The 19,384-nt window shown below is 33.9% G+C and overlaps 2 protein-coding genes and 1 long non-coding RNA gene across 22 annotated transcripts; 1 reads left to right on the top strand and 2 right to left on the bottom strand.

Annotated features, from left to right (window-relative positions):
* Positions 1–1,193: 1,193 nt before the first annotated feature.
* Positions 1,194–2,773, top strand: LOC127745623 (uncharacterized). 3 transcript variants are annotated; one of them, XR_008006757.1, is made up of 4 exons: positions 1,194–1,502; positions 1,859–1,939; positions 2,151–2,262; positions 2,363–2,773. It is a non-coding gene; the product is annotated as an uncharacterized LOC127745623 (long non-coding RNA). The 3 variants fall into 3 exon arrangements; XR_008006758.1 differs by having other exon boundaries at positions 1,859–1,958; XR_008006756.1 differs by having other exon boundaries at positions 1,859–2,262.
* A 921-nt stretch (positions 2,774–3,694) lies between these two features.
* LOC107484472 (DNA repair protein recA homolog 3, mitochondrial-like) lies at positions 3,695–6,075 on the bottom strand (the record flags this gene model as incomplete). Its single annotated transcript, XM_052251548.1, has 5 exons — positions 3,695–3,882; positions 4,001–4,148; positions 4,728–4,900; positions 5,558–5,645; positions 5,953–6,075. Coding segments are annotated over 5 exons (591 nt in total), but the record flags the coding sequence as incomplete, so codon positions are not given.
* A 3,578-nt stretch (positions 6,076–9,653) lies between these two features.
* LOC107484479 (uncharacterized) lies at positions 9,654–15,601 on the bottom strand. 18 transcript variants are annotated; one of them, XM_052258495.1, is made up of 12 exons: positions 15,219–15,559; positions 14,336–14,361; positions 14,042–14,130; positions 13,901–13,917; positions 13,664–13,739; positions 12,915–13,004; positions 12,655–12,720; positions 11,230–11,298; positions 11,054–11,158; positions 10,807–10,932; positions 10,585–10,640; positions 9,654–10,268 (listed from the first exon to the last, which is right to left on the bottom strand). In XM_052258495.1, exons 1-11 carry the CDS (start codon positions 15,281–15,283, stop codon positions 10,617–10,619), a joined length of 753 nt encoding a protein of 250 aa, XP_052114455.1. In that variant the 5' UTR covers positions 15,284–15,559; the 3' UTR covers positions 9,654–10,268; positions 10,585–10,616. The 18 variants fall into 18 exon arrangements, 17 of the variants coding, with proteins under 17 accessions (XP_052114455.1, XP_052114451.1, XP_052114452.1 ...); XR_008006724.1 differs by lacking the exon at positions 9,654–10,268 and having other exon boundaries at positions 10,586–10,640; positions 11,037–11,158; positions 15,219–15,553; XM_052258519.1 differs by lacking the exons at positions 9,654–10,268; positions 10,585–10,640 and having other exon boundaries at positions 10,760–10,932; positions 11,054–11,062; positions 11,106–11,158; positions 15,219–15,556.
* Positions 15,602–19,384: the final 3,783 nt, after the last annotated feature.

The following is a 19,384-nucleotide window of genomic DNA, read 5'->3' as shown; positions in this document are numbered from 1 at the left end:
ATTGTGGCTTAAAAAGATTTACGATTTAAAGTGGATATTATTTTTATTTACAAATTATTTAAAATAGATACTATTATTCAAATATATTATTTTAAATTGATATTATAATGTACATGATAATATAATGTGAAAAGCTTTGTATTAATACATAATATTTATTAATAAATATTTAATTTTTTTTAAAAGATCATAACATTACCAAAACATGCTAATTTTAACTTTATTATTCTATGTGATAATAAATACGTAATATTTAATAATAAATATATAATATTTTCAAAATTATATATTATTGTAAATTTATTATTTTTATGTCGAAATTATTCATAATAAATATTATTATTTAAATTTATTATTCAGCGTGACAATAAATATATAATATTTTTAAGTTACTGAAAATTTATTTTGTTTATTAAAACATGATTTAAAATAGATATTATTATTTTAGCTTATTTTAACTTATAACTCTATGTAATACTAGTATTTAAATTTATAATATTGATTTAGATATAATATTGATTTTGACAGAATATATGATTTACTTGTAAATAATATAATTGATGTGATTTATGTTGATTATAAACTAATTAGATTGTCAATAATTAGAATGAATATTTGCATTTAATATAGATTTAGCGTAAATTGATATATAATAACAACTCTCTTTTATCATTGTTATGTATTTTTATTCTCAAACACATAATACTACAAGTCAGTTACAATGGTAAAAACACGAAGAAATATTCGAGCTACTTCTGTTGAGGCAAGTTCTAATGTTACCCGTCCCGAGTGGGTAGGGATGGGATAGGTACCCACGGGTTCAGATAGTGTTGCCACCCCTAGTAATAGGGTGTTCAAAATCGATTTGGACCGAACTAAACCGACCAACCAAACTGAAAAAACTAAAAACTGAATAAAATTGAAAATCGAAAAAACCGAAAAATGTGTTTTGCAATTTTTTTTACGGTTCGGTTCGGTTTTCGGGTCTGACCAGAAAAACCCTAACCGAATCGAACCGGTTTAGTAAAAAAACCCTAAAAAACCAACCCACTTCCCCCCACCCCACCCCTAAACGGCCAAACCTCAATTCCCTTGAGCCCTAACCCCACGCCTCCCACCTCAATACAAAGCTCTCAGTCTCAGCCTCTCACCGTCACGCTCTCCTCTCTGTAGTGGCGCATGACTCGCTCCCACCCCCAATCCAAAGCTCTCAGTCCCAACCTCTCACAGTCGCGCTCTCCTCTCACCGTCGCGCTCTCCTCTCTGCAGTGGCGCACGACCCTCGCACCACAGCCTGAACGACTCTCGCACACAGCGCACGACCCTCCTCCCTCGCACCCAGCAGTAGCAGAGCCCAACCCTCGCAACCTCGCACCCAGCAGTAGCAGAGCCACAACCCTCGCCAATCGCCACCCACAACACAGCACCCACCAGTCACCGATTCAAGTCTCCCACCCAGCCACCGATTCAAGTCAGATATGGAGCCCGAGCCACCGAGTCAGGTATGTAATTTGGTTAGATCATTGATTCTTTAATATTGTTTACTTTATTGCTGACTTGCTGACTTGTTGATTCATTGTTGCTGGTTATTGATTTATTTTGTTAGGTATTGTTGCTGGTTAAATTATTGATTTATTTTGGTAATTTGATTCATTGTTGCTGATTTTGTTCTGTTTGTTGAATTGTTTGCTGACCTGGTTATTGATTATTGTTGCTGGTTAAATTATTGTTGCTGACTTGCTGATTTTATTCTGTTTGTTGAATTGTTTGCTGACTTGGTTATTGATTATTGTTGCTGGTTAAATTATTGTTTGCTGATTATTGATTATTGTTGCTGGTTATTGATTCATTTATGCAGTTTGATGTCAGATAGAAAGATATTGAAATCAGATTTGGAGCAGATTTGAAGAATTAAATTTGGAGCAGATTTGAAATCAGTGTATTGTTGCTGATTGCTGGTTAAATTACTTTTGTTGAATTACTTTATTGTTGGTATTGTTGCTAGTTGCTAGTATTGTTGCTGATTGTTGCTGGTTTTTAATTTATTTGTTGTTGTGTTTTTGCTGATTTTTATTTTTGCTGATTGTTGCTCTTGTTTTTAATTTATTTGAGTCTAATTGAGTACATCTTGTTATGGTATGAATTGCTAGTTGCTGGTATTTGACAAGTATGGAGCTTTCAGGATCTTTGTCTCCTTTTGTTGCCAATATGACAGCTCTGACTAGGAAACATGCAATGAGTTGACACTGTACTTGGTCAATGGTCAGTTTAGTTTTGTTCAAATAATTTGTCGTCATAAATTAGCTTTTATTCTTCACGTTGGGTTATTAATTTGCGTTTTCTCTGAGAACTATATATGCAGCTTCAGTGTGGTGTCTAGATGAAGGTGCCAAGATCCTCGAGTGTCAGAAGGAAAAGGGCCAGCTTGTGTTTCCCATATTCTTCTACAAATAGAGCCATCGGATGTACGGCGTCAGAGAAATAGTTATAAACTTGCCATGGCTGTTACTCTGAGAAGTGCAGAGGTGTTACATACATAGATTAAATGAACCAATATGTATTAGAGACTCTGAGAAGCATATATAGACTCTGACATAGATTAAGTGGGCAGTAAATTTTGCTCATAGAGACTGACATAGATTTGTTGAGACAAATTTTGTAAAGAATGCTCTTTCTTTTTGTTTTGAAGATTGTCCATTTTGCTCTCTTCCTTATATTATTCCTTTGAAAGTGTAAAAATTTTAGATGAATGAAAGAAAGTTATTGCATCTCATTTGTTGACTAATTTTATTTTTGGCTTTTGTTGTATCTGAATGATAATTTAAGAAAATTGTTAGTTCTTAACAGATTTACTAATTATCTGAACTATAACTATATGTATTTCAACCAAAAAGTATATAGGTTGTCTCCTTTAAAAAGAACACTAACAGTATTTTCATAAGTCAGAGTCAGATAAGGAAGCTCAACATAGAGCAGCAACATTACATTATTTTCATCCATTGTTCAACTGAACTGAGCTAAAGGTTGTAATCACAAAAAGATGAAACTACAAAAACACCCTTTTTGATATTTATGATAGATAATCAAAGATAGGATCTCCAGTATAGAGGTGGAAGCACCTTGATTCCATGACCACCAACAGCTCCCCTGGTAGTTCCCAAGGGGCACGGTATGAGTTCATATCATCCTCCATAGATAATCATTGTATTATAAATTATAAATATTACTAATGTGCCATATGACTCGGCCTATATAGTATGACAACTACCCCAAAAAGGTTCAATTTACAAGGGAAATGTGCAAAACTTACAATGTTTGACCCCAAGAATGATGTGATCCCAAACCAACCAACAAGAATTTTAGGCATATACATCATTTCTATGAGCCTTGTTGATTTGAGTTGAACATTTTTTGCTTCCGATTCGGCAAGCTACATCATACATAAATCACATTGGTCGACATGGTTGCTCGAGTGCGCCATAATTCATAAGATCAAGCTTTGACAGCAGCTGAGGATTCTTCATCGGTAGACTCGAGTGTTGTTGTAATTTCTTCTTTGACATCACTAGTCACATCTGAATCTTGTACCTTTTCCACATCGGTATCATCAAGAAGCTTCTCCCTGTGTTTCATTTGAAGTTCTTCAAATGCACTATGATTCTCGGCCAGGAAACTCTTAAAAGCATCCCTACCACGGAAATTCTTATCATTGAAGTAATACATAGCACTGGCCTTTAGGATGATTTTGTGTTTTACACTCAAGTCTATGATCTCACATTCTCTATTTATACCCTCGCCAAATTGAAGCTCAAACTCAGCAGTTTTAAATGGAGGGGCAAGCTTGTTCTTCACAACCTTGACAAGTACCTGGCTTCCCAAAATCTGTAAATAAAAGCCAAAAGGACAAACATTCATGGCAGAAGATGCAATAATCCAAATCAATCTCAAGTCCCTCAGAACAATGCTGATTCCAGTGCAATTACTGGGTTTTAACTCATACCTGGTTTATAAAAATCAATATACATTGGAGAAACTGACAAGGAGTGGCTTAATTTCCGAAGGGCCTGGCTCATCAACCTAGCCTGCATTGCCATGTGTGCATCCCCCATTTCACCATCAAGCTCCCCTTTAGGAACAAGAGCAGCCACCTGTGAATGTAAAGACAGAAAATTTAGTAGACATATACCCAAATAAAATGGAGGAAGTAAAAAGAAAGACATCAAAGGAACATTAAATTTGCTCATTCTTTCACACTGTCAAGTCAGACTAGTAAGTCCGTGAAAGATTTATAAGTACAAATTTCAAAATCTAAAATTTGGCCCTAGGTATGAGCTCAAAAGAGAATCCATTGATGAACAGTTTCCAATTTTCCCCATCACAAATCTTTCCTCACTTATAACCAACGCAGAAATGCTATATAATACAAGTAGTAGCATATATCTTTGAACATGAATAAAAACAGAATCAATCAAAAAATTTCTAGTGCTGATGAATCTTTTTATAAGAAGGCTATTTTGAGTTATTACCATAACTAAGTAGAACTAAATGATAATACTGGCTAAAATCACATTCTATTGGTGAAAAATTTCTAGTTCTTATACTGATTTGGCAAATCCTATAATAGATAAGGACTTAAGTGCAGCCACCACTACCGATATAATCCTAGACAAGTTACAATGGGAACCAAGGAAAGTATTAATTAAATCAAAAGGGAGCTGCATACTTACACTGTCAACAACAATTACGTCAACTGAACCACTACAGATTAAGGTATCCACAAGACTAAGTGCTTGTTCACCACAATCTGGTTGTGAAAGCAACAAGTTTTCAGTATTCACACCAATGGATTCTGCAAGTGCCTTATCGAGAGCATGCTCAGCATCAACAAATACACAGTAGCCTGCATGAAATGAAGATATGAATGCCAGCATAAACTAACTACAAAATCCTTAACATAGATTCCTTACAAATACATCATAGTAGTAAACAGACAGCCCTTCTTACTTATCTTCGGGTATTATGATGCTATTAATTGTGGTAACTTCATTTTTATGATCAAAATAGCATAAATTAAGCCTGAAATGTTTATATAGCCCACCCAGATACTTGTAGTACAAATTTTAAATTATACACATTATACCTCTTACTTCTCTCTCTGCCAAAAGGATAAGAGAAGTGGAAAACAGAACACAACCTGTTCACAACTGGAAACTAGCTAGGTGCTAGCAACTACAAATTGTTGCTGCAGTGCAGAAACAGTGATTAAAGAGGAAGTAGAGATATTTAACTAGTGATTTGCCACTTCCAAATCATAATTGAGTTACAAGACACTGACACTGGGATAGGCATTCATTCGGTGTTACAACAGAGAAGAATACATCCACTGTATTATCACAATGTATACAGAAAATCAAAGGGAGGGAGATTAAAGCAAATGCCTCTTGTGATTGACAATAACATATTGACAAGTTGACAACTATAGGGGTTATGGTCACATTACAACCAAAAACAATATAGACATTATCATCAGGGGCAAAAATTAGCATCTATAGATAACCTCCTTGCTCCTGTGCCTCTGAAATCACATGTAAAGCAAGAGTTGTTTTCCCAGAAGCCTCTGGACCATATATTTCCACAACACGTCCCTACAACAGTTATATATAACAATCAGCTTACAACTATCACCCAATGAAACAATGAACCATGAACTAAGAGACAGATTTCTTCTTTATTTATCTCTTATCATATCAGATGAAATTGTGGAAGCATAATTGTCATGCAGTTGCCAAATTAACATAGCAAATTAAACATGGAAGGAAAATCAGAAGTCGGAGCAAACTAGAAAATCTTTTCGCCAACGACCAACTAGATTAATTTATAAAAAAGGGTTCAATGTTTGCAAACGCAGAATAAGTTAGCAAGAAACTTCGTTATACAAGGATTTAAAGATACCTTTGGAAGTCCACCAATTCCTAGTGCTATATCAAGAGCAAAAGGGGAAGAGGAGAGAAGAAGATGAAGAACACTGAAACATTCACAGGCGTGAACAAGAGGGTTTTTGAACCCAGACGAAGAACAATTTTGATTTTTTGTTTTTTTAATATGTTTAATCCAGATGAATAACAATTTTGATTTTTTGTTTTTTTAATATGTTTTTGTTTTGTTGTTTCAATTATTTGAAATTATAAAATTAAAGTTAATTGAATTCTAAAATTTGATTAATTTAAAAGGGTATTTTTGTCTAATTAAATAAAAGAATGATGTTTTAGACTTTTTATAAAATTAAATAAAAAATATATTTTTATTTTAATTTAATTAAAGGGGTATATTAGTAAAAGTGGTGATCTAATATATATTTAAAAAAGAAAAAATTAAATACTAATGTGAAAAATAAATGACACATAGCTTGTTATTATTTATCCATATTTTAAATATATCGGTACGTATGAATTTATCTTCGTACCATAGCAATCACCTTTTAATTTACTTGTATGTCATTTTTTGGTTTCTCCATCTTTTCTATATATAAGGCCGCTCCATTATCATGTTCATCTCCCCTTTCCTTTCTAGGCCAAAACAGAGTATCAGTGTTGTATCAATCAGCTCTTGAAATACAATACCTACCACAATTAACCTCCTTCGAAACATTACCAATAAAGGGAAAAAGAGAAAAGTTCTATATGGTTGCCGACACCATAGCCATCAACTACCACAACGACCGGATCTTACCCGAACCGGATGTCTTCATTCGCACCTCCGCCGGAACACGTATTCCTGCCCACTCCAGTATTCTGGTCCGCCTTCCACTTTCCATTTATCTTTTTTCGTCTTCAATTTTCATTTTTTTTTCTATTGCTCACGTTTTTTGTTTTCTTTCTTTTATTTATTCCTAAATCTCAGGCTTCTGTGTCGCCGGTTTTGGAGAACGTCATAGACCGCCCGCGAAAACATCGGAGCTCCGAAAGAATCATCCAGATTCACGGCGTTCCCTGCGAAGCCGTAGCCGTCTTCGTCACCTTCATCTAAGAAATTGATGGTATGATGCGAAATCTTTCTCTCCCAAATAAGGTTGTGATAAGCCATTTTTGACATCCTCATACTCTAAGCCTTGAGCAAAATTTCCGGCATAAGTGTCTCTTTTATTCTCAACAATCATATTATGCAATATAATACAAGCTCTCGTTATGTTTGCAAACTTCATCTTTTGCCAAAACCACGTATAATGCAAAGCGTACTTGCAACACTCCAAATGCTCGTTCAACGTCTTTTCTTTACCCTTCTTGATATTGTGCAAATAACTTGCGTTTCTCCCCTTGTGCCTTTGAGATTGATTTGACAAATATGATCCATTCACGATAAATATCATCTGATAAATAGTATCCCATAGTATAATTATTACCATTGATAGTATAATTTACCTCCGGAGTACGATCATTTAGAATATCATCAAACACTAGTAAACGATCTAATACGTTGATATCGTTATTTGAACCAGAAACTCCAAAGAATGCATGTCATATCCAAAGGTTTGAAGATGCTACAACCTCAAGTACTATGGTTGTAACCTTACGATAACCACTCATGTATATACATTTCCACGCCTCTGGACAATTTTTCCATTGATAATGCATGCAATCAATACTACCCAAATGTCAGGAAAGTCACGACCCTACACTATTTGTAGCCGGCGTCATACATCATTTGAATTTGATTTTCACAAGTATTCATCTTCGAACACCGAAATGACACCTTCAACAAATTTTTCCAAACATTCAATAGTGGTGCTCTCGTCTATGTGCACATAATCATCAACAGCATCAATTACTACGTCATATGCTAGTATCCGTATCGCAGTAGTGCATTTTTGCAGTGGTGACAAGTCTCTTCTCCCAGTTGCATCCACCCTCTGTTGGAAATACGGATAGACATTTGAGAGAGCGTCTACTATCTGAAAGAACACGTGTCTTCTCATTCGAAATCTCGTCGAAAAATGTCAGCATTATACATCGACTCATCTGTAAAGTAATCTTTGAAAATGAGATCATATCCTGCTTTTCGATCTCTGTTGATCCATCTACGATGAGTTGGTAAAGAGCTTCTATCGATATCTTGTTCTTCTGAACTATTGAATAAACATTATCAATCTAATTATCCATAAATGTGTTATCTCACCTTCTTCTTTTACCATACAAAGCCTCATTAAATCAAGATGATAGAAAATATTAAAAATTGCTATAATAATAATAATTAATTATGATTAATTGAAAAAATTGGAGGAAGAAAACGAAAAAGCAAAAAAAGATAATATAAATTAATAATTTAAAAAAATAATAAAATTAAAAATAATTTAAAAATATAAAAAAATATTTTTTATTTATTAAAATTATACATGAAGATAACGAGTATTTTGTTTCAAATTAAATATTATTAAAAATAAATAAATAAATTTAATAATGCTTATAAATAATTAATTTGTAATTAACGTTTATAAATATTTATTTTTATTTTATTACATATTATTTTTTTAATATATTATTTAATTAAAATTTAAAAATTTTATACGTTATAAAGTTAAATAAATATTAAAATTTTTATATGTTTTTAAATATTTTTATTTTTAATTTTTAAACTATTTCATCAAATTTATAATTTTAAAAATAAAAATATAAAAATTAAGCTAGTATATATAGAGAGAGAATAAGTTGATATTCGAAACCCTGGTCGCTCGTCAACAGCCCTATCTTTCCTCTTTTAACTTTCTAGTGCTTTACCCTAACCTAGCTTTTTGCTGCCGCAGCACCACCGATCTCGTTCGATCGGAGAGAGTGATGGCGGAATTGGATGCTGCTGAGTCAAAACGACGAAAAACTGAGCAGGTTGAAATGGCGAAGGAAGCGCGCCTTTGCCTTATGACGTATGGAAAGTTGATCGTGATCAAACTGAGCAATTTAAAGGAAGAAGCTGATGTCAAAGATTGGACTTGTTTGCCTCCACCACCGTTCGAGATGTATTTGGATCTTCCAGGTCATGATATGTGTCCCTTCGAGTTCGACTCCAAGATCTATATGGCGCCGTCCGACAAGTTGAGCCTGCCGCGTGAAATTGGCAGAGCCAAAGCCGTTTACATGGGGCATGTGGTCCCCTGGCCAATCTACGAAATCAAAATTGAGGAGGGCAGAATTGACCCTACGCTGGAGGGTGCACCCTTTCCTTTTTACAAATCATACATCACAAACACGCCAGGCTCAGGCGATGTTTACTTCTATATAAAAGTGAGGCGACGGGACAGAGATGAATCTAGATTTTACGTTCTTGGTTCTGGTTCTAGAGTTTGCATTACATATGATAAGAATGATTGCTTTATTCATTAGATTAAGAAAATAAGAAAATAATAAGAATGATGATGAAGGGAAACTGGGTTACAAAAATTCAAATCAAGTTTCTAAATGACTAAAGAAAAATAATGATGTTATTTTTATAATGTCATTCTGTATGAATTTAGGGAGAAAAGTAACATTATCAGAATAGGTCATGTTCCTAAAAAAAATAACCTAATGTGATGATCAGTTTTAACTGAAGTGCTATAAAGGGGTTCTATGAGTCTATTCTTTCAAGAGATGATTATTTCTACAAAATATAATGATACATGCATATGGAGTAAAGAAATTTACAAGTCTCGTTCATATATGATAATGTCATGCTCTGTACAGAGCCCCAAACTAAAACAAAACATGGGGGAGCAAAAAGTTAAAAACAAGAAGTGGAAACCTAAAATCTAATGGGTGACTTTATCAACATTTTCTTCCAATACATATTTCACATAACCAAACCATTATCTCCAATACAAGCAACATAGTTTAGTGTAGCCAGTTCTACTCAATCTATTATTTGTTGTACAATGGATTTCAGCTTCAAAAAGGCATTTGTGTCATCACAGGTGAATTCCGCATGTAAGCACATCTGGTTAATACTACATGGAAACTTCTGCATGTAGACATCAACATTTAAGTTCCTATTCACTTGCCACTGGCCATGTATCTGTGAAAATGGAAATCCATTTTGCATATCTCGCAAGTCATGACCGAGAGGGCCGTTTCCGGTCAGGCTGATGTTCCGACTTCCGACCTATCCACGTTATCACATCTTCTGACAAACTGGTCAAGAGTTCTCTGCTTTGAAGGCCTATGCCCAATAGTAGTATGCTTTGCAGGGCTACTCAATGGATGATTATTTGACACAGCTAAGGTGTTCTCATGGCCATCTAACACCTGATTTTTCAATAACTAAAATTTAGAATGGTTTCTCAAAAACATCAAAAAGTAACTCTCAAATACTGCTTGAGTATAGATCTTGACAAAATATAAATATAAACCAGAATAAAAACCTTGAAACTAAGCATTATGTACATTTTGCATTACATATGATAGTTCAAGAAGATGTAGAAATGTACCTGCCCCCAAATTATCCGGTTTGAATTGCACCACATTCCTAAGTCGTAAAAATTTAGATCATCAATGCATAATAAATGTTAAGTCAATGCTATACCAAGCAGCGAAAGACTGCAGAAATAATAACAGAACCTACCAAATGATGTCATCAACCATATCATTTGCCAACTAGTATATATTTACTGATGAGACCTGTAAACAAGAACTAACAAGTCAAAAAACAGAAGAGCACATGTTGTCTTTGCTACTAAAAAATTTAGATATGAGAGTTCTTTTCATTTGAGATTATCTGTTTTCTTAATGTTGTCATGCAACTAGTAACAACTCTCTCCTTTCTACTTAATGAGTGTGAGAATACCTGACCAATTCTATACGCACGATCTTTGGCCTGAATTAGGTCACCTGGAGTCCAGGATTGTTCTGTAAAGATAACTGTGCTTGCAGCAGTTAAAGTTAATCCAACTCCTCCCGCTTTAATGGATAGCTGCATGATAACGTGTCACATGAAATCATTATCTCAAGCACAAATACTAACCAAGACAACAGAAAAGATGCTTATAACGGAAACACATGGAAGAAATGCACAACCAAAAATACCACCATACTACAGCTGCCTTGATATAATCCTTTTCCTGGAAATCTGTAACCAATTGTTGCCTTGATGCAGCGGGTGTACCTCCATCAATCCAGATGCAACCCACTTTTTTCTTCTGGAAATTTTCAACAGTTTTTGTAAGTGCTATAATTTCCAATACAAAAAGTAAAATTGAACTGGTCTTACAAGAAGGCACTCATGTATCGCATCTATCATTGGCTGATGGTGCGCAAATATAAGAAACTTGCAACCTGCCTGCAGTGATCACAACATATTACACGTGATAACCACCGATAGCCCAAATGAAATAGAAAGATGGAAGCAAGAGAAAAAAATTTTTGAAGCAATCAAACTTTCAAATTAAGCATACACAATGATTTGGGGCGCTGGAAGATGGATGAAATATAAGAATGAACACATAATCTAGTTTACAATTCGTGTTTATTTCGGTCACCACTCAGACCAGCCAATGTTGACACCAATAATAGTTGTGGCATACGTATTAAAATGTCATATGCTGACATTTTCACCACACTGGTCAGCCAATTTAATTCATTCAACTTATGGTCCTACATTAAGGGGCACCGATTGCAATAAAAGCAATTAGAAAAGACCAATTTAACCATGCATCATGCAAGCACACCAATCAAAGGAGATGGGTGAGAAACTAGAGAAGTTGAGAACCTAACTTGACTTTCTTGTAGTACATACAGATGCAGTCACTAAATTCTTTATTGACATTTTATTGCTTTGAAACAGTGGAGGGGAGCAATACCTCAATGAAAGTTCCGAATTAGTATATATCTGGAATCGAATATATCATGATTCAGTTTTGATCATATACCAGTCAAAATGATTTAAACTACTCCAATATTGGCCAAGGCCTGAGAAAATGTTGCAGTAAAAACTATAGACCTATCATAGTTCTAGGTAATCAGAAAAACTTCCAAACAACTTGTACAAGTCAAGATAATGTTCAGGGCTTCTTCCATGCAAACCTTGTTAATCAGATTCTTTTGAGTAAATTTAACAGATTCAGACTCATCTTTTGATTTAGCAGAGTGCGCAAATATAAGAAACTTGCAACCTGCCTGCAGTGATCACAACATATTACACGTGATAACCACCGATAGCCCAAATGAAATAGAAAGATGGAAGCAAGAGAAAAAAATTTTTGAAGCAATCAAACTTTCAAATTAAGCATACACAATGGTTTGGGGCGCTGGAAGATGGATGAAATATAAGAATGAACACATAATCTAGTTTACAATTCGTGTTTATTTCGGTCACCACTCAGACCAGCCAATGTTGACACCAATAATAGTTGTGGCATACGTATTAAAATGTCATATGCTGACATTTTCACCACACTGGTCAGCCAATTTAATTCATTCAACTTATGGTCCTATACTAAGGGGCACCGATTGCAATAAAAGCAATTAGAAAAGACCAATTTAACCATGCATCATGCAGGCACACCAATCAAAGGAGATGGGTGAGAAACTAGAGAAGTTGAGAACTTAACTTGACTTTCTTATAGTACATACAGCTGCAGTCATTAAATTCTTTATTGACATTTTATTGCTTTGAAGCAGTGGAGGGGAACAATACCTCAATGAAAGTTCCGAGATACTCAAGAGTAGCAGGAATCTTGGCATCTGCAGAATTAGTATATATCTGGAATCGAATATATCATGATTCAGTTTTGATCATATACCAGTCAAAATGATTTAAACTACTCCAATATTGGCCAAGGCCTGAGAAAATGTTGCAGTAAAAACTATAGACCTATCATAGTTCTAGGTAATCAGAAAAACTTCCAAACAACTTGTACAAGTCAAGATAATGTTCAGGGCTTCTTCCATGCAAACCTTGTTAATCAGATTCTTTTGAGTAAATTTAACAGATTCAGACTCATCTTTTGATTTAGCAGACTTGATTTTGGCTTTTACCACCTCCAACTGCAGTATAAAAAAAAGCAACTAATATTAATTAGATTTTACCACCTCAAACGCAAACCAAAGATGGTGAGCACATATTACCATCTCCAAGTCAAATAACCTAATTTTAGAAAGAAAACTTACCACAATCTTATTCTTACCAATAAAAATTGGTGAGCAAATTTTTGAACCATTTTCAAAGTGAAAGTTTTAGTAAAATACTTATAATCTAAACAATAATCACATAGTTCAAATAAATGAAATCCACAGTCCACTTTTTTGAATATCAATAACCCTATAAAATGTAAATAGAAAATAATTTTTTATGCCCAAAATAAGCATATTGTCAAGACATACAAGAATTCTGTTCCATAACTAGCTCAAACATAAATAACCAGAACTGCATGATGCTATACTAGTCTCGAGATATAGATGCAAAACAAAAATATGGATGGAATAATGCCAAAGTGACAAAGGCACAACGAGCATCAACATGGAAAAATATGTATTGCGAAACAAAAATTTACTTTGCTATAACAGCTACTATATGGATGGAATCCCAAACACTTGACCAGCTTCCCCCAAAGAAATTATATAAGCCAAGCTCGATTCTTATTAAGATAGAAAATAATAACATCAGTTTCCAATTATAGAGAAAATGAAAATAGAAGAATTATTACCTGAACTTTATAATTAGATATTTCTCCTAGAACCTTCTCTGCTTCTGATAAGGAAGAAAGCGGAAACATCCATAACCTGCAGACTCAAATTTTCAAATCACTAAGCCCTCAAAACAGCCAATCCAGAAAACCGTGCTAGGATGAACACACGCACTTATTGCTGGAGGAGAGACAGAGATACCTTTCTTTTGCATTCCAAGAAGATCTAGGGATTCTCCGAAAAGCAGAAATTATTACCTGCCATGAAACATAGCCTATAAAGCATGAGTATGCAGGAACTTGTTCAAGGTCAAAGACATAGCCCCTAATTATGGAAAATTCAAAATTTTCAATAGAAATATAAAGTTCAATACTCTTGATGAAGTTAGCATGTGAAACCTGGTCATATTGGAATTTCGCTGCAACATGCCCGCTGGAATGAAGAAAAAGTTTGACAGAAAACTTCGGCAGTTCTTTAGAAGGCTCATCTGGTTACATATAAAGCAAAAATCCAAAGCAAATGCCAATAGATCAACAAATGATATTTCAAAACCCGAAGAAATTACGTCTAAGTTTATAACTATTATTTTTTCTTATGGTAGATAATTAGAATTAGAGACAAGTAATACAGCCATCAACAATGTCACAATGACACTGAAACAAATGTTAAGGTTTTGAAGGAAAGAAGCATACTTTTTCCCTTGGGGCAAAGCTTCCACCTGGATTGCAATACAAACACACTATGAGTAGTTCTCCTTCCAGAAACTGAACCACAGGGTACAGGGAAGAATACTATGAGTAGCAAACGTCTTTTGATTCTTTTGCATTATTTTGTTTTCTAACATTAAAATGAGGGATGAGGGATACACACTCATGAACAACACTTCAACAAAATTACCCACACACCAAAAGACAAATTTAACCCAACAAGAGCAAAAAGAAAAGCAAAGCTAGATAAACCCCATGAACAATACAAAATGGGAAACAACATGAAATGAAGAAAAGATGAAAACTTTTAACTTTTGAGGACGGGAATCGGAAATGAGGTTTGGTGGGAAGGTTTGGGAATGGTTGGACGGCGAGGGGGGAGTGGTCGCGGCCGTAGAGGAGCTAGAGGTGGTGGTGAGGTAGAGGCCGACGTGGAGGCAGAGGCGGAGAGGATGAGGGTAGCGGTGAGGATGAAGGTGGTGATGACGGAGACGATGGAGGTGACGACGGGGTCAGGGAAGTGGTGGTGGTGGTGGAGGAGGGTACAACGGTGGTGACGGGAGGTCAGGGAGGTGGTGGAGGTGGTTACGGGGGCCACTATGGTAGAGGTGATGGTGGTCAGGGTGGGAGTACCGGAGGTGGTGATCGTGGTCATCCTGGAGGAGGTGAGGGCCAGGCTGATGGAGGTGAGGCAGGTGGGCAGAGCCATGTATATGGTTGCGGTGGTGTGTGTGGAGGAGCTGAGGCAGGCGGGAATGTGCCCGGACGAGAATTCGGTGACTATTTCGTCAGGTTCCTAAGAATGATGAGGCAATGCACCAGAGCCAAACGTATATCAGACCAGGTCAGAAGATGCAGTTGAACTTACTTGGCAGTGAGGGTCTTGGCGCGCGAAGTTTGTGGATCACACTTTCTTAACGAGATCATGATCATGTACGACGATAAGTCTGCCAGACACAGATCTTCGGTAACTGGATTCCAAGCATATCTTGATGTGGATCTAAACGAGCCTCTTATTGGACTTGTGGACAATACATTTGTGTTGGGTGGGACACCCCCTCCACATTTGCGCACCTACTATATCACACCCGGTCCATCCACATCACCGGAGGAAGTGGAGCAGGCTGGAGACGGAGATGGTGACTAGAACGAGGTCCTTCTGGCTCAGAGAGCACAACTGATCCGGCGTCGTCGACGTTGCTTCACCGGATCGCATCTCTTCTGAGTTTTGAGGAGCACATATTTCGTTTTATGTTATATATTTTAGTTTTAGTTATATATAATGTCTGATAATTATGCGGATGATGATTTATATACCGTTGATTCTGGCGAATCGATAGGTTGAATTGATTTTTTTAACTTGAGCGAGGAGGATGTTTTTCACTTTAATTTCGCAGAGGTTGACATTGCATTTGAGTTCTACCAGCAATATGCAAAGCACCATGACTTCGACGCAAGGCGTTTCAGAAGCGAAAAAAGTGGCGAAGTAAGGATACGGCAGGAGTTCGTGTGTCACCGACAAAGGTACCATCCCCCGAAGTTCTACTCGATGTCTAACCGGCAAAAGAGGCCGAGGGCCGAGACACGGTGTGGATGTCCTGCAAAGATGTTACTCCGCATGGACGATGAATCAGGACGTTTGGCACGTTGCGTACTTTTCAGACGCGCATAACCACCAGGTTCTTGAGTTGCGATTTTCTTCCATGCTCCCAAGCCATCGGAGGATGAGCGAAGCGGACATTGAATTGGAAATAGTAAGGATGTTGAAGTAACATTTTCAATAAATAGGTAAAATATGGATGAAAATGAAAAATGTAGTGTTTGTGAATTTTGATCATGTGGTACAAAAATAGGAATTTGATTATTATAAGGAGCTTGGAAATTGAAATTAAAAAGATTTTGTGAATTTGGATTTTAAAATGTATTTGGTAGTGTAAAATTTTGATTTGGAATTTGAGAGTTTAAAGGTTGAGGTTGTTGAGTATTTGGAGTTTGAGAAAAATTTTACAAGTAATTGAAAAAAAGAGTTGATTTAGTTTAGATCTATTTTTTTAAACAAAAAATTATATTAGTAGAACTTTGATTTCGTAAGTTTAAAAGAAAATAAAAAAAAGTAAAAGAAATTATGAAAATAAAAATGTATGTAAGTAGTATATATAAAATAATAAAATATTAATTTATTAATAACAATGGTAATATAGTAACGGTCATATATTTTTATTAAAAATATATACAACGGTCATATATACATCCTTAACATATATACAATATATTATCTATATATATAACATATAATATACAACGGTCAAAATAGGTAACTTAAATTTGATTAGCATTTTAAATTTTATAAATAAAAATAAACAATCTAACAAAAAATTATTTTGTAATTTATAAAAATTAAATTTATTTTTTATGTAAATTAATTTAATTAATTTATAATTTAATATATTTATTTATATTAATTATTATTTAAATAATATAAATAATTAATATATATTATTAATTAAATAGAGATATAATTATTTAATTAATTATGATTTTATGTAATTATTTATTGAAAAAATTTTGAAAATCAGTAATTTTTGATATTTTTTGTCATTATTTAATCAGCATAAATACTAAATTATCATTAACTAATAAATATTACTAATTATGTGTGCAAATTTTAAAAAATATGAATACAAACTATAAATTATATTAATTTATGTGTATAAAATTTTGATAAATATATATACAAATTATATATTTTTTGTATGTAAAATATTTATAAATATATGTATAAATTATTATTGATCAAATACTAATAAAAAATAATAATATTTATTGATTATATAATATTACTCTTATTTATTTTATAATAATTTACCACATCACAAATTATTATCGGGCATTGACTGCTCAGAGAATTTCTTTCCTCTTAAAAAGCACGCACGCACAGACTCTCTTCTCTTCTCTTCCGTGTTGGTTTCTGCTGTTGTTGTCAGTAAAAATGAATTGAAAAAGTTGGAAACCTAACCGTTGGACGTGCTCTTAGCTTTCACAGGATAGTAGACATTAGATTGAATTAGAGTTGGATTTCTTTCTATTTTCTCATTAAGCAATGAAAGGAAAAATGTCTCAAAAAAATCAAATAGACATCTATAGTCAGACTAAGTGTAGTTTATTTTCTTTTTCAATTAATGGTTCACCTTTCTCTTCTTTTTGCTCTTCTTCTGCTCCCTTTATTTGGAAAGTAGCAAGAGATTTTCGGAGTAAATTACGGGTGGGTCAAATTTGAACCTCGTTTAATGGGAGTGATTGCGTTAACCCACTCCTACTTTCAGTCTCCATTTTGTATATTTTCTCTACTACTCATTCCGCTTCATGCCCATATCACTGCCACTCTCTACCATACATGTTTATCCCCTTTTGTCCTTTTGGAGGAGTGCTATTCGGATAGAATTGCTGAGCAAATATGCAGAGTTGCCGAAATTGAGAAGTCGCTAGTGTTCATCATCCAAGGAAGGAGGTTGATCTAGAATCCTATTCAAAACACGAGTCTCCTTCCTAGCCCAATTCCTGTTTTCATTGCCAGAAAACCCTAGATTTTGTCCCCATTTTCTTCCTTCTATGAACCATGAGTGGCCGCATCCTCTTTGACTTTAGTTATGTAAGTTTCTGCTCTCTGATCCTCTCTTCTACTATTGTAATTCATTGAATTTATCATGTGGTTGGTGCAATTTAGTGAATTTACTGAACATGAAGATTTGGTACAATTTGCACTTGAGAGGGGAATTCCTGTCATTTCTCCTGTAAATCTGTGATGGTATAATGAGGCTTTCCCATCCGAGAAGACTATTTGATGATAAATTCAAATATATATATATATATATATATATATATCTTTGTATAATATGTTTAAGTAATTATTTTGTAGGATAGTATTTAAATGACAAATAAAATAAGAAGAAGAGTCGCATTAGTTATAAAACCTAACATCATTTTTATAATACGATCGCATTATTTCAAAATATATAAAGTATTATTTCAAAACATATAAAATGAAATAATAAAGTACAGTTTAATTAATGTGCACAATAAAACATATATAAAACTTATATAATTGTAATGAAATATGAAATAGCAACTTTATGTTTTAAGGTACTATGTTAAATTGTAACTTAAATATAATTATTAGTTAAAAATAATATATAACTGACATCAAATTTTGATAATTTGAACAAAAATTTTGAATGTTTTATGTTTTAATTTTTTTAATAGAATAATTTAACACGTACATCAAGAAAATACTATTATTTTTATACATTTAGATATTTAAAAGACACAAAAATAAATTCTTTTAATAACACTTTAATAATTCATAAAAGTTAACAGAATAGATGGTTATAAATCAAAGTAAAAGACAAGATTGAAAATTACGATAATGGTACTTGGTGATAATTAATTATGATCGGATGAAGAGATAGTAGGAGGATAAAAAAAATGAGAAAGGAGAACAAGACAATATAACAACAGCGGTGAGACAATGACAGGTATATGTACAGAGAATAATAGTTAGAGAAAATAATAGTGTATGATCAATGAAGGGATATAATAAAAGTATAAATTAATAATTTTAAAAAAATAATAAAATTAAAGACAATTTAATAAATTGAATATAAAATAAAAAAAATAAAATATTTTGTTGAGTTTGAAAATTTTATATTTAATTAAAATGATGATCAAACATTATTAAAATATTATTAAATGTTTAAATTGCTTTCAATGGGTTGTTTGATATCTTTGTTGTTGTGCAGAAAAATCAGTTTCCATAATGGGTCAAAAGCTAAACAAGCCCAAGATGATCATTAAATTAATTTAGCCTTGTGCAAAATTAATTAATCAAGTGGCTGAATGCTAAAGAAATAAAGAAATCCAAAAAGGCCCAAATCCTTTTAAAGCCCATCATAAAATAAAGTAAGAAACAAGTGGCCCAAAGTTTTTAAAGAAAGTCATTTGGTGATCACAAAGCAATCTCTTCAAGTGAGTTCCACA

The sequence above is a fragment of the Arachis duranensis genome, chromosome 1 (assembly GCF_000817695.3).
Source record: "Arachis duranensis cultivar V14167 chromosome 1, aradu.V14167.gnm2.J7QH, whole genome shotgun sequence".
Classification (NCBI taxonomy): Eukaryota; Viridiplantae; Streptophyta; class Magnoliopsida; order Fabales; family Fabaceae; genus Arachis; species Arachis duranensis.
Note: the sequence above shows the minus strand (reverse complement) of the source record. Positions and strands in the feature narration are given on the sequence as shown.

Coding starts and splice junctions, on each gene's coding strand:
- LOC107484479 (XM_052258491.1), bottom strand. CDS start 15,283: ATGATCATGATCTCGTTAAGAAAGTGTGATCCACAAACTTCGCGCGCC. Junction 14,362..15,218: donor GCCAAGACCCTCACTGCCAA/GTAAGTTCAACT, acceptor ATTGCAATCCAG/GTGGAAGCTTTGCCCCAAGG. Junction 11,159..11,229: donor CGATACATGAGTGCCTTCTT/GTAAGACCAGTT, acceptor GAAAATTTCCAG/AAGAAAAAAGTGGGTTGCAT.